General features: G+C 40.8%; 2 protein-coding genes across 2 annotated transcripts in view; one reads left to right on the top strand and one right to left on the bottom strand.

The window, feature by feature from the left end:
• LOC106781949 (sterile alpha motif domain-containing protein 1) overlaps window positions 1-4,014 on the bottom strand; it is a 45,077-nt gene extending 41,063 nt beyond the window's left edge. The window contains exons 1-2 of the mRNA XM_070240744.1: window positions 4,003-4,014; window positions 3,259-3,947 (exon numbers count right to left, since the gene is read on the bottom strand). Of these exons, the coding sequence (XP_070096845.1) occupies window positions 3,259-3,947; window positions 4,003-4,014 (701 nt within the window). The remainder of the gene's footprint in view (window positions 1-3,258; window positions 3,948-4,002) is intronic.
• The window catches only part of GALNT3 (polypeptide N-acetylgalactosaminyltransferase 3), a 44,182-nt gene continuing 33,743 nt past the window's right edge, over window positions 3,281-13,719 (top strand). The window contains exon 1 of the mRNA XM_023623066.2: window positions 3,281-3,567. The gene's annotated coding sequence lies outside the window, so the exon portion shown is untranslated. The remainder of the gene's footprint in view (window positions 3,568-13,719) is intronic.

Genomic DNA, 13,719 nt, shown 5'->3' with positions numbered 1-13,719 from the left:
CTAAAAATGTTTAAAGTTAGACTTAGTGAATCTGAACAATTGTATTCCATACATTATATACTACAATTAATTTTTATGAATTAAAATTTCAATCTAGTTAAGCAGTATACGTCTTTATCTTTGTTTTCCATTAATTATTATTTCTATATCCAGAAGGTTTTTGGTTCCTTTTTTTGTATGAACATTCTCTTATCATGGACTTTACATGAATCAGAGTGTAAAGGAACATGGAGATCATCTTGTACCACTATTTTATTTTGTGGAAGAGAAAATTTAAGCCCAGAAATAAAGTCACTTGCAGGAGTATAAATTGCTTTGCATAGAGCCTTATGAAATATAGGTACAGGATAACTGGGAGCTATTGCTTGGCCCTCAGATTCCTAGTCCATTACTTTTACTTGCCCCAGATATTTCTCCATAATGCTTAGTTAAGCCATCTTTAGACTTGTACGCTGCTCAAGACACTATGCATACTGGTTTTTTCATGGTATTTAATGGGTCAATTTACACAGTTAACAAATATTTATTGAGCCCCTACTAAGTGCCAGATACTGGTCTTGGCATTAATTTAAACGTAAATGGAAATAATTAAATGGTGAGTATTATTTTAAACCCATATAAATGAGCACTTTCTGGCTAGTCCTGTGTGTATGTGTGTGTGTGTATGGAGAGAGAGAGAGAAGGAGAGAGATGTTTGCCTCTCTTCTTTCCTGTGTAAAATCTGCTCAATTTTCTATGTTAACTGCCATTATATGCCAAACATGTACAATTAAAATAAGCTTGTTTCTGAGAAGCATGTCTACACTAAGTCTCCTGGGGTTTACTTTCTGATGAAATGCTAAATTTCCCCTTATAAAACAAGTTCTTTATTTCATAATTTTGAATAGGATGATACTTTCACAAACCCTTCATCTTATTGGATTTAGGGCATTAAACATTTCAGCATAATAATATTTTCCCTGGGCCTGCAACATTTTAATTTTATTGTTAAGTAAAAATCTTTCATTAATTTTAAGCTTTGCTTTCAGAATGAAATGAAATAGTACATGTAATGCTGGTAGGTATGCCAGACCCAGAAATACTACTTTCCTTGTTTTTTTGGGTTTTTTTGGGGGGGAAGATTAGCCCTGAGCTAACTGCCGCCAATCCTCCTCTTTTTGCTGAGGAAGACTGGCCCTGAGCTAACATCCGTGCCCATCTTCCTCTACTTTATGTGTGGGACGCCTACCACAGCATGTCGTGCTAAGCGGTGCCATGTCTGCACCTAGGAACCGAACCAGTGACCCAGGGCCTCCGAAGCGCAGCATGCGAACTTAACCGCTGCACCACCCAGGCCGGCCCCTACTTTCCTTGTTTAACTTATCTGTCTCCATTGTAAAACTGACAGTCAATTTTTAGTAACTACTGATTTTTAGAATTTTTTTCTGTTCTTTTTTCACTCATGCAGCATTTTGGTCCTATTTGCTCGCTCTCTCTTTTTATAGGTCTCCCCTGGCTTCTCTTTTCAGTTGTTACTTGACATTACAGTCTTGCTGTCAATGAATCTCACCAGATTGCTATCCTATAGCCATCTGCTCTGTCCTGCTCTGTCAGTGAAAACTGTTGCTCTTTGCCTAGTGGAGACGAAAACTCTGAGGATCTTTCGCTCCTGCCTCTCTCAGGGATGGGTGGAACAAGACAAGAGATACAGACTTTTAGGTTATACATTTAGGCTTTCTCCCAAATTTCCCAAAGACTAACACTCCAAACTCCATTTAGAGGCAAACAGCAAAGAAAGTTGTAGAACCTCAAAAAACAAAAAAGAGAGAGAATTTGGATAGTTATCTTTTTCAGCCGTGGACCTAAGGACGAATATTATCAAGTTAGTATGGTAATATATAAGTAGCTCCTGAACTTTTTTGCGGAGAGAGAGAGCTTAAAAATTGCTTGTAGGTACTGATATTAAAACGTCACAAACATAAAGATTCCATGATGCTTTCAAAATAATCATATATACAAAACAGACAAACATCTAAAGTTTTAAATCCACTTCATCGGTGTGTTATAAAATAGTATTGTGGATGCTCAAACTAATGCCAAACTAGCTGAGTTCAAAGGTACACCTGTTGATACTGTACTAACCAGTATTTCCACACCTTAATTTTAGGTCACACATAACACTAACATACCAATAAATAGGAACCATAACAGTATGTGTCAAAAATGTAGGAGGAAGGCCACAGCTAAACTTTATAGAAAAATCTGCCACTATGCAATTAAGCACCCTACTAAAACAATTTCAGCTATTTCTCTATTTATATTCCTATGTACATTGAACGTAGAGCCAAATAAATGAATGAGTTCATAGGAGGGTATAAAGGTCATTTTAAGTCCTGGTTTCGGGTGTGTCGATGTTTGTCATAACAGCAGACAGAAGGATGAAACAGAAAGTTGTAAATACCATAAAAGAAAAAAATACTATTTAAAAAATTTTTCTTAAAAGCAACGGCGAAAAACACCATCTCCATAGAGTCTGCGTTCTCACCTTCCGAATAGACGTTGAGCTTGTAAGCAAACCCACAGCAGAAGCAAGCCCTCTCCGGGAAATCACAGTGTCTTTCCAAACAAGGACAGCGGGGTTCTATCTATTGTGTCTGCTTTCCCTCTCATTGGGGAACTGGTTTGCCTTCCGACAGCAACCCAGGAAGGGGTGGCGCGCCCCAAATTAGCAAGGCTCTGCCAAATACCAGAGGCTCTTCTTCGGAAGAGGGAGGCTCCTCCTTTGGACGTGGGGCGCCCCTACCAGAACGCGCGCTTACAGAAACGGAAACCACTAGCTGCGCTGAAGTGACTCAAGTGATGAAATCAAGACTACATGGGAAGGAAGCTCACCCAAGAGCTCACGAACCTAACTGGTGACAGAAGCTGCTGAACCCTGCTGGAGGAAACTACATGAGCCGACAGCTGCTGCGGTCATGAGGTGGTCCTCGGCGGCACTGGGCCCCCCAGTCCCCGGGCAGCGCTCCCCTTCATTTTGGCGAACCGTAGAGGAAGGGCAGTGTGGGAGGGAAATCTAGACCTTCTGGCTCCCCAAGGACCCAGACTGTGTGCTGGTTACACGGTGACCCCGGCCACCAGGTCAGAGAAGGACTCGTGAAATGTAGACTGGCCGAGGAACGCCTCGCGCGAACACCCGGCGGCGCCGACCGCGGAGAGAGCAGGCGCGGCGGCCGCGCCGGCCCGGACGGCGCCCCCGCCCGCGCGGTCCCCGGTCCTCACCTGGAGCGCTCAGGTAGGGCTTGGGCGGGGCAGGCGGCCGGCGCGCAGGCGCGGCTCGGGGGCCTCGCCCCTGCCGACGTCGCAGGCTGGAGCTCACCTGGGAGACTCTGAGAGGAAGCGGAGCCTCGCTTCGGCCTCTCCTGGCAACGCGGGAGGCCCAGGAGGCGGTGGCGGAGGAGGAGCTGGACTGAGCGGCAACTGTAGCGACAGCAACCGGAGCCGCCGCCGCCACCACCTGCACCTGGCGCTCGGCCACGTCCAGCGCCGCCCGGCCGCCACTTCCCGCCGTCCTGCCTGCCCCCCCGCCAGGTAAGCCGGCGGCCGGCGCTCGGGCCGGGGCTGGGGCCGGCAGCCCCTGGGCGGCGTCGGAGGGGGTGGCAGGACGGATGCGGAGGTTCACGTGGTGGCGGGAGGGAGACGGTCTGGGGGCTGGTTAGATGGGCTCCAGAGCAGCGTTTCGGTTGCCCCGCAGGAGAAGCCGAAGGGGGCGCCCGAGGCCGGGGGATGGGGGTACCCCGGGGGTAGCCCTGTCGCCCGCGGTGGCCCCTGTCAGCCTCTGTAGGGAGGCTCCAGAAGGGCCAGACCCGGGCCGAAGTCCTGGTGCCCCCGAGCTTGTCCCTGGGAGGGTGGCAGAGTGGGGGGTCGGAGGGGGCTGGGCCGGGCGCGAGGCGGCCGCGCTTCCACTCGGGCTAACAGGTTGCCAGGCTCCTCCGGCCCGTGTGCCTAGGGGGCGCAGCCCGCGACGGGGGAGGGCATGGCTTTGGCAGGCAACTTTCCCAGGCGGACCCCAGACAGTCCCAGGCTGGAAGCTGCGGCTGCCCGAGCCGTTTCAATGGTTTCCGAGCGGTTTGGAAAGCGCTCTGTGGTCGGGACGCGGACAGCTCTCGCTCGCTCGCTCTCTGGTCTCTACACTTTTCCGGGGGCGCTTCCTAAGCCAGAGCTGCGCCCACTTTCTGGTTTAATCGAAAACAGTTATTTTTTTCGTGGCAGGAGGAAATCCAACTGCCACTCACCAACCGCACTCCATCTGGTTAAAGGACCTGTTGACTTAACGACCTGTGTATCGCGGCTATGGTTTGCCTGTGGCATATGACTCAAAGGTTCAAAAAAACTTAGTTTCAGGATCCTGCCACGTCTGAACCTGGGTGTGCCAGGCCCAAATTCCTTTCCTTGCCTAATTAGGCTTTTCTGAAGCCGAAGAATTGAGGATGAAACTGGTGCTTACCTTGGACTTTTATTTCTTTCTCTCTTCAAACTCATCAAACCCATGGAGTCATCAATTTTTCTGACTTTTAGAACGTTATTAAGCTAACATAACTTGCTATAGAAGTTATACTACATAATGAAGACATTTAGACTCAAATTCTATTGTTGAAAAATCGGAAAGTTGCTACGTTTTAATTTGAGAATTTCTGATTGTGGGAAAATCTTTTGCTTCTGTTACCGTACAAATTTTTCTTTGAGTTTGTGGCTAAAATACGTAAGGTTAAAGTCATACCCTACGTTTAGATTTCTTTACATTTAACTTTTACTTTTACTCTCTGAGTTTAGCATACCTACTAGTTTAAACATACTGAGTGATTTATTTGTACCAACTGTCTTGCTTTTATATTGCTTTAACTAGCGTTTTTATATAGAAATTTCTAATACGTGGCAATTCCACTGACTAGATTTGTTTAGTTCTACTTTTGCTAATTTTTAAAAATACATTTTAAATGGCACCCTTAACATAAAATGCCTTAAGCAACACATGTAGTTTTTTTTTTTTTTAAGTGCAGGTAAAGCTAAAAAATCAACCACAGCATAATAGGACATAATTATTAATGATATTTTCAATCAGTGCTTTCTGCTTTTCTCAAGAGTTTCACCTGCCCTCTTAATCTTGTCTCCGTACAGAGTAATAAAATGTGCTAAATACTATTTAAAAATTAAATGTAGGTGTTGCTCCCTGAGTTTAGAGTATTAATTAAATCTTCATTGATTATTGGGCCAAATGTTATTAGACACCTTTCCTCTAACTCTAGGGAGAAATGTAACGTGTTTACCTTAGAGTAACAGTGTGCCTCAGTTAAAATTTCCTGTAAAACAGGAAAAATAATGCTTCCCTTGACTAAGGTAATGAGGCCTACAAACAAATCAGGCATCTCCTCTAGCCCTAGCCTTCTCAGGCTCGCCTCCTCACTTTGGATATCGAGCCAACCCTTTCAGTTTGTGATAAACTGAAGCTGAGAGAGGTATTCTAACGTCTGTTCACCCGGCAAGTTAGTGCTAGACATGGCAATATTATTCCAGTGGCTTGACTCAAGGCTCATGTTATCTTTACTTTTCACCACCTACATTCTCACTTACCATAAGATGTTTATATTTTTGTCTTTGATAGAGTTTGCAAGGCCTTTGTAATCACAAAACAGTCAATTGTTCTTTGTCCAGCTCTGATTTACCCTTTTTTTCTTCTCGTCCAGTTGATGCTTGATCCAAGGGAGACTGAGCGAGGTCATCATTCTTTTCCTCTCATTGTGGATCGCATGTGTATTGAAGATGCCATGTGGATTGAGATTTTTTAATCCTTTCTTGGCATTTCAGAGCCACAGTTAATTTTTGGAGTCGATATGGACAACATAATTTAGTCTTCTGATATTTTATTGTACTGGCTTAAAATATATTTTATGAGGCGGGGACCCAGGGTCATCCCTCCATTTGCAACAGTCTAGATTTTTGGTTGGCAAGCATACTTCCATATCAGTGTTTTTAAACTTTATTTGGACTGCAATCCTCAGTAAGAAATGCATTCTATGCCTCAACGCAGTACATTCTAATGTGTGTGTGTGTAAATGAAACAAGTTTCACAAAATAATACTTAACCTTACAACCTGGGTGTTCTCCATTATTTTATTTAAAAAAATATTGGTCTCAATGCACTGGATTGATTTTATGACCACAAATGGGCTGGAACCTACAAAGAAAATAGCAGTATCCTATTGAATTTACATTTTTAAGGCTTTTTCTACCAGCTTACTCTTTCATACACATATACACACACACACGCACTCCCAAGAAAGAAAGTCAAACTACATTTTTTAATATATAAAGTTATATTGTAATCCTTATTAAACGTTTATTGGAGGGCTTGAGACTCTAGGACCTTGTGCTAGACTACATCTCTCACACATCGGGAAATGCATGGAACCTCATTGTACTTTATTGCATTTTAAACGAGTTCTCAGCATATTGTAGTATGTTTGGGGGCAGGAAAAACTGGAAAGGTTTTTCTGAGGGGATTTTGGTGGTAACAATTATCAAGTGAAAGTTTGAGAGAGAAAAATAATTCTATTTGGCTAAATTCTAAATTCTAAATTTTGTGGCTGAGTTATAATGCTGAGTAGAGTCTGAAAAAAATGATTAAATATAGGCCAGTTTATTATTTGGTTTGTCATCTGTTAATTTATGTTTTTTCCTTTTGATATGAAACAGATATGAGAGATGAATTGTAGGAGTCATACCCCCTTGCCCAAAAGAAGACTAGACTGGGAGATTGAGAGATTAGATTAGAACCCTAAATGACCTGTAGGGGTGTAGGCTTGGAAGCTCTGATTGGATGGTTGAACCTTCTATGGAAACTTTTAATTTTAACCTGCATTCCCATTCCTGGTAGAAGGATTTTTTCTCCAAAAAAAGAGGAATGTGTGTGTGTTTAATAGTTTGGAAATGATCAATGCCCAAGTCATCTTCAAACATACTCAGTTCTCTGGTCCATAAAGTGTAAAAATGCATCTGGTATGACGGATCTTTTATTGTTATAAAGTATGATTGAGAAGGAATTATTGTCAATTACCTAATTATGCATCTATTTAGTATCAAAATAATTAGTTTTATATAATTTGGGTAATTTTAACGCAATTAATGTACTGCCAATAGCAACATTGAATTCAGATCAATGCCCCTGATGGTAAGAGACCAAAGTGCATTAACTTAGGGCAAAGCAAAGACAAGTAGGATTCCGAATTCTAGGTCGTTAGTGACTATTGACAATTAGATGAATTCTCCTTGAGTTGTTCTCTGAGTTGGCCTCATATTTTTGGCACTAAATAGAGCGTATTTCCGTGAGTACACCTTTTCCCCATAATTGTTTCCGTTTCGGTGTCCAAACTAGTTTGCTCATCTATCCTATTGCCTGCTGGACATCTTTAAGATGTCATAATTACCTGAGATTATAGCTGTGTGAACCAAAACCTTCATGCCATCAAAACAAAACACAACAGAACCTATTTCACTTCCTGTATTCTATTTATAGGTATTAGTACATTTACCATTTCTTATCCACAATTCCAAAACCAAAAAATCTCTGAAAACCAAAATTTTGGGTTTTGGTAACTCATTTGTCAGAAAAACTTAATGCATTTCCTGCAAAACCTGAGTGAACTGTCAGGAAGCCATTTATCATCTATCCCACTTGGTGGGATGTGCCGTGCTGCAGAAATAGTTCTGTGTTTGATTACATGGTACTGTCCTATGCCCTGCTGGGGGTGCACTGTTACACTGGGTATGTAAACCATATCACCCTTCTAACATCCAAAATATCCTGAATTTTGAAAAACGTTTGGCTCTAGGGATTTTGGAGAATGGGTTATGGATCTGTACCACTATCCAAGTATCCAGATATCCAGAGGTCTCTTTTCACTCTCTTTTTCTTAGCCTCCGCAACTATCAGATTACTGAATCCCCTTAACATTTTCCACCTCCCCCTGCCCCACAAATTCCTCCCCAACTTCTGCTGCCCTAGTTCAGGGTCTCATCACCTCTTGACTGGGATACCACAGCTTTATATCTCAGCTGATGGTGTTATGCTTAAATCCATCATCAGCAGAACCCCGGAGGTGATGATTTCTTTAAAAATGTAGACTTGAACTTGTCTCTCATCTGCTTAAAATCTTTTAATCACTTTCCATAGCCCCCAGGATAGGACCTATGGCCCTTAAAATGGTCCCACAGGATCTGACCCTTGGTTGACTATGGATTCTTTGTAAACCAAAATTTTATATTCCAGCAACAGCTTTCATTGTTTTTTTTTTTTTCCCTATGTGCTTTTCTTTTGTTACTCTCACTGCCGAGGGTATCTTCCCTTTTGTCTTTACCTCTATAACTCTTACTGGTTCTTAAGACCCAGCTGAGGTCTTGCCTCTTTTACGAAACTGCATCCCCCACCCAAACCCCTGCACCTCCATATGTACCTGAGCTGGGTGAGGTGTCCTATGCATACTTGTATCCTGTGCTTTACTTAAGTGATAAAATATAGTCTGTTTTTGCACCTGTCTGTGTACACACAGACACCCCCCTACATCCACACACACCTTTTAGATTTTTTGCAAAGCATGTAAAATTTCTCTTTCCTCTGTGGTTATTGTGGAATAAAAATATTGGAGTAAAAGTGGCACAGGAAGGGGACAGGCATTGGGCAGGCAGCATATTTTGACTTTGTACGGGCGGCAACCACAGAAATGCGGAGTAGGAAACTTGTTTCACTTAATTAGTCTGTTTAATTTAAATTGCTATTTCCATCTCATTCCTTTGAATTCCATGTTATTTTTGTGCCTTTTGATTCTGTTCCAAGATCTGGGTTTTACCACTTAAAAGTGAAAAGTTAACTTCGTGATTGAAAGGTCTTGCAGCTTTTGTTTCTCAATATTCTACAGTTAAGTACATTGCTTATTGGTGAGGAGTTTAAGGGGGCAGCTTTTACTTAAAGAATATAATTAGACTAGACAAAAAAAAAAAGAGGGGGGCAAAAGATTGCTAGAAGTCTTCCTTCTCCAAGTTCTGTTAGTTTTACCTCTTAAATAAATATTTCTCAAATCCATCTACTTTTCTCCATTTCCTATCACTACCATCTCCTCTTTCCTGGACTTTTCCAATGGCCTTCCTATTTGTCTATCTGAATTCTTTCTGGCTTCTTTCTAGTTGGTTCTGCACACTGCACCCAGAGTGATCTTTTCAAAATGTTTGGTCTTGTTACCCCCTGCTTAGAGTGCTTCATTGCCTTAGGATGAGGCAGACTCCTTAATATGGCCCGAAGGCCTGGCATGCTTTAGCTCCTGCCCAGCGCCACCCCTCTCTCATCATTACTCTGCTTTAGCTCTGCTAGCCATTTTTTATTGCCACGCTCCTCTTGCCTCTAAGTCTTTGCTGGTGTCAGTCTCCCTGCCTGCAACCATCTTTCCTCCTCTTTTGGCCTATTTAGCTAAAACTCATCCTTCTGATTCCAATTTGAGCTCCCCCTTTTCATCACTTACTATAACTGGAATTTTTCACCAGTCTGCTTTATTTTCCTCCAACCTTGGGTTAAGGTGAAGACTGTAGCCTAAAGAAATAAAATCCTACTTAGTACCTGGGAGTATTAACTTTTGAAAACTTAAAGTTTCCTCACCAAGGGAGCAGACTTTAATATGTCATGCACATTTTAAAAACTAGATTTTAGTTAATGATACCTCTGTATTTTTATCAAGTAACAGTAGTTAATATTTATTGTTGTAATAGTGTTAGTACTTATTTACTAAGAATATTTTACTAAGAATATTGCCAAGAATAGTTTAAGGAATTTACATGAATTAATCATTTAATCTTCAAAGCAACTCTGTGAGGTGCATACTATTTTTCTCCCTCTTTTAGAGATAGGAAAACTAAGAGATTAAGTAATTTGCCTTTATTTACAAGGCTAGTGAAATGTCAGGGCCAAGATTCAAATCCAAGCAGTCTGATTCCAAATCCTGTACTTCCATCCTACTCATATGCAAATAAAATTAGATATGATTATTAAAAGGTTTACAACAGCAACAGCAGCAAAAATCCTGTCAGCTGTCATCTCCCTCAGTCCTGTGCCATTCACCTGTTTGAGATATTTCTTCCAGTGTTTACCTTTTGAGATAATAGGCTTGTACTGCTGCTTCTTAGTGTATCAATATTGGACATTATCTACTGTCTTCCTAGAATGGCAGATAAACATTTAGCTCTTTCACACACGTACCCTCTGCTCCCCCTTCCTCTACCTCCCAGTGTGATTCTTACATTCTTTTGTTTGCATTTTAGTATTTATTTATTATGATTATGTAAATACTGTTCACGACTTAGCCAACCAAGTGTATTATGAAAATGGTTCCTGCTTGTAGAATTTTTTTTAATCCTGGAGTTAACAATGAACTTTTTTTTTTTTAAATTGCTTAGTTTTTCCGCTTAGCAATTTCTATTTTGTTGTGCTCCAACATCTTCTCAGTAAGATTTTTCCACATAATCAAACCTATCAGATTTGTTGGTCTCTTCCTGGAGCCATCTGTCCTCTTGTTCCAGTTTGGATTATTGCTTTCTAAGCCTGTTCCATAGCAGTTGTTTGGGATTTTTCTTTGCTGACATTTCTGATGGAATTCGTATTTCTTAGATACTATGACTTTTGTTGTTTATTTATTCCCTCATTTTGATGGAACACATCCCAGTAGCTTCCTGAGAATTGATGAATGGAATTAAGAAATTTGAGATAATGCCTGTCAGAAAATTTTTATTCTACCTTCACGTTTTCTTTTCTGATTGTTACTTTTTTTAGTAGTTACTCTCTTCACATGATCAAAAATTTTAAAAACTAAGACAAGCTATATGCTAAGTCTTCCTTTCACTGTTGCCCTCTGACACCCGGTTTTCCTCTCTGAAGGCAACCAATGCTATCTGTTTTTATATAAAAGCATAATGTGTGTATTTTCCCTCTTCTTGAAATGGAAATCTTGCTCTCTTTTTTTCATTTAACTATACTGTGAAGATAACTTTATCAGCGTATAAAGTTGTTTCTTTGTTTTTAACTCACCCTAGTATTCCATCATATGACTCTATCGTAATTTATTTATCTAGTTCCCTATTGGTAGAGTTGTAGGTTGTTTCAGCCTTTTGATATTAAAACAGTGCTTTAATGTGCAAGGCACAAGTTGTCATTTCTCTGATGTGCCAGTATATCTGTGGTATAAATTTCTAGAAGTTATCCTCACACCTGATTGATATATTGATGGAGATTGGAATAGTGTGAGACCTTACAGTTTGGTAATTCTGGGTCAAATGGCATAAAGGTCAAAAAGAACACCTTGTTATAAATATTTGATGGCAGAGGGGGCCCTTCTGGAGAACAGTTAATAGTGCAGAGAGGGTTTCTAATGCAAATAACAGGGGTTTTTTTAGTCTTTTGACCATGGCCTTCATTTTTTCAGATATAACCCATCTTTTTGAACTGAATAAGACTTGTTTCTATTGTTACCTCAGAATCCTTCTTAAACTCTTTATACTCTATCATCACCTCCTTTAGAATGTTCTTGGCCTCTTGCCCATTATTTTAGCTCAGATCTACCCCTGCAGATAATCCAGAACAGAAAGCAACTCATTAGCTGGTCTTTTTCTACAAGTTAAGAACCCATCCTTAATACACTTCGCGATTTAACAACCTACCCATCCTTCACATTGATTCGTTTGCTGAGTTCAGCTAACTCTACCTCCTAAATCTCTTCTCAGGCCTCTACACCCCTTCTATTCATGTCTTGCCTGGATTACTCTTAATAGTGTTCTAATCACCTCCAGCCTCCTTTCTGCGCCCCCACCCCCCCAAAATTCATATTCAGCACAGCTTCAAGAATAATCATTCCAAATTTCAGTTCTGATTAGGTCATCACCGTGCTTAAAATCCTTCCTGGCTTCTCCCTTTTGCGTAAAGAATTAAGTACATATCCTACAGAATCAGGTACCCCACCCTTCCCTATGTGGAGCTTGGCATTCAGGATAAGTGTCATAGACCTCACTGTGTGATAATTGTCTACATATGATCCCTGAGGAAAATTACCCTACTTGAGGTCAACTGTTGAAAGAAGAATTAAAGGTTAGGCTGACACCAGTTTATTTCCAACTGAAACTTATGCCGTCATCCCTCAGTATCTGAGAGGGATTATTCCAGGACCGCTGTGGGTACCAAAATCCATGGATGCTCAAGCCCCTTATATAAAATGACGTCGTATTTGCATGTAACCTATGCACATCCTTCCGTATGCTTTAAATCATCTCTAGATTACTTATAATACCTAATACAATGTAAATGCCATGTAAATAGTTGTTATAACATTGTTTAGGGAATAATGGGAAGAAAAAAAAGTCTGTATATGTTCAGTACAGAATGCAACCATCATGGACCTTTCAATCTGCAATTGGTTGAATCTCTGGATACAGAACCCATGGATACAGAGGGCTAACTATATATTAAAAGGTTTTCCTCATACCTTAACCATGAGGAGTGGGTAATGCAGGAATTTCAGATGGTAGCTAGGTAAGTGGAGGGCTTCCTTGTTCCATTACCCATTCTGTATTTACCCTGTCCTCAGGCATTCTGTGAGTACACTGATGTTGGTAATAGTAGGAAGGGCAAATCCATATCCAGAATATTTATCTGTTATAAGGACACATCTCTGCTCCCTCAGTGATGGTAGAAGTCAAATACAATCAACCTACCATCCAGTGGCTGGCTGGTACCCCTACGTACTCAATGTTGATTTCCGCACATTAGAAACTCAGCAGTAGGGCTAGCCAGGTCAACTTTAGAAAAAGGAAGTCCATGTTGCTTAGCCTCAGTGTTTGTCGCTTGTCATAAATCCACAAGTCACCTCCTGCTCAGCAGAAGTGCTGGCAAAGATGTGCACATGGACTTAAACATAATCAAAACTAACAAACTACACAGTAGCAATTCACCATGAAATTTGATTCCACCAATAAACATAAGCAAAGATGACTTGCTGCCATTCCTTTGTTCCCTAACATTTTTACTAGCAGATGAGGGCCACTTAAGCAAATTTCTGCCCAAGCACTTAAGGGTGTATTATCAGGGCAAGTTTTGTTTTGTTTTGTTTTTTAGTTCAGTTAGGAAATCCAGATGATAATGTATGACACCGATCCTATATTAATTCACAATAGTGTACTTTTGTTAATCTACAACCTACATTAGGATTTGGAGATGTAATTTTTTATTTCCTTGCTTTGTGTAGTGAGCCTTAACTCTTTACTGCTTGCTTTAACTCAATAGCAAGCAAGTTTCATATATCAATTAGGCTTTGTGCCAATTAAATTCAACTGGAACCAGACCTTAAATCCCTGGAGCTGTAAAGGTTTATTGTCACAAATACAGAGACAAGAAGTGAAAAGAACCACTATCCTCTTATTTTATTAAATGTTACTATTACTTGCAGTTATGAAGTTCTGCTTTTTACTGCTTTAGAAGTGTGTTCATTGGAATTTTTAAATTAAGCTAACAACTAATGTTGACCTTAACCAAATAGACAGCCAGTTATTTCACTAGCAAAATAGGTTTATTTGGGATCAGCAAAGAACTGCAACTCAGAGTGTGCAACAATGGCAAGCCATGTGCAAGTCCCAAGCAGCAAGGAAAGGAGAAACTCT

Source organism: Equus caballus, chromosome 18, assembly GCF_041296265.1.
Source record: "Equus caballus isolate H_3958 breed thoroughbred chromosome 18, TB-T2T, whole genome shotgun sequence".
Classification (NCBI taxonomy): domain Eukaryota; kingdom Metazoa; phylum Chordata; class Mammalia; order Perissodactyla; family Equidae; genus Equus; species Equus caballus.
The sequence above is the reverse complement of the archived record's forward strand: the minus strand, read 5'-3'. Positions and strand labels throughout refer to the sequence as shown.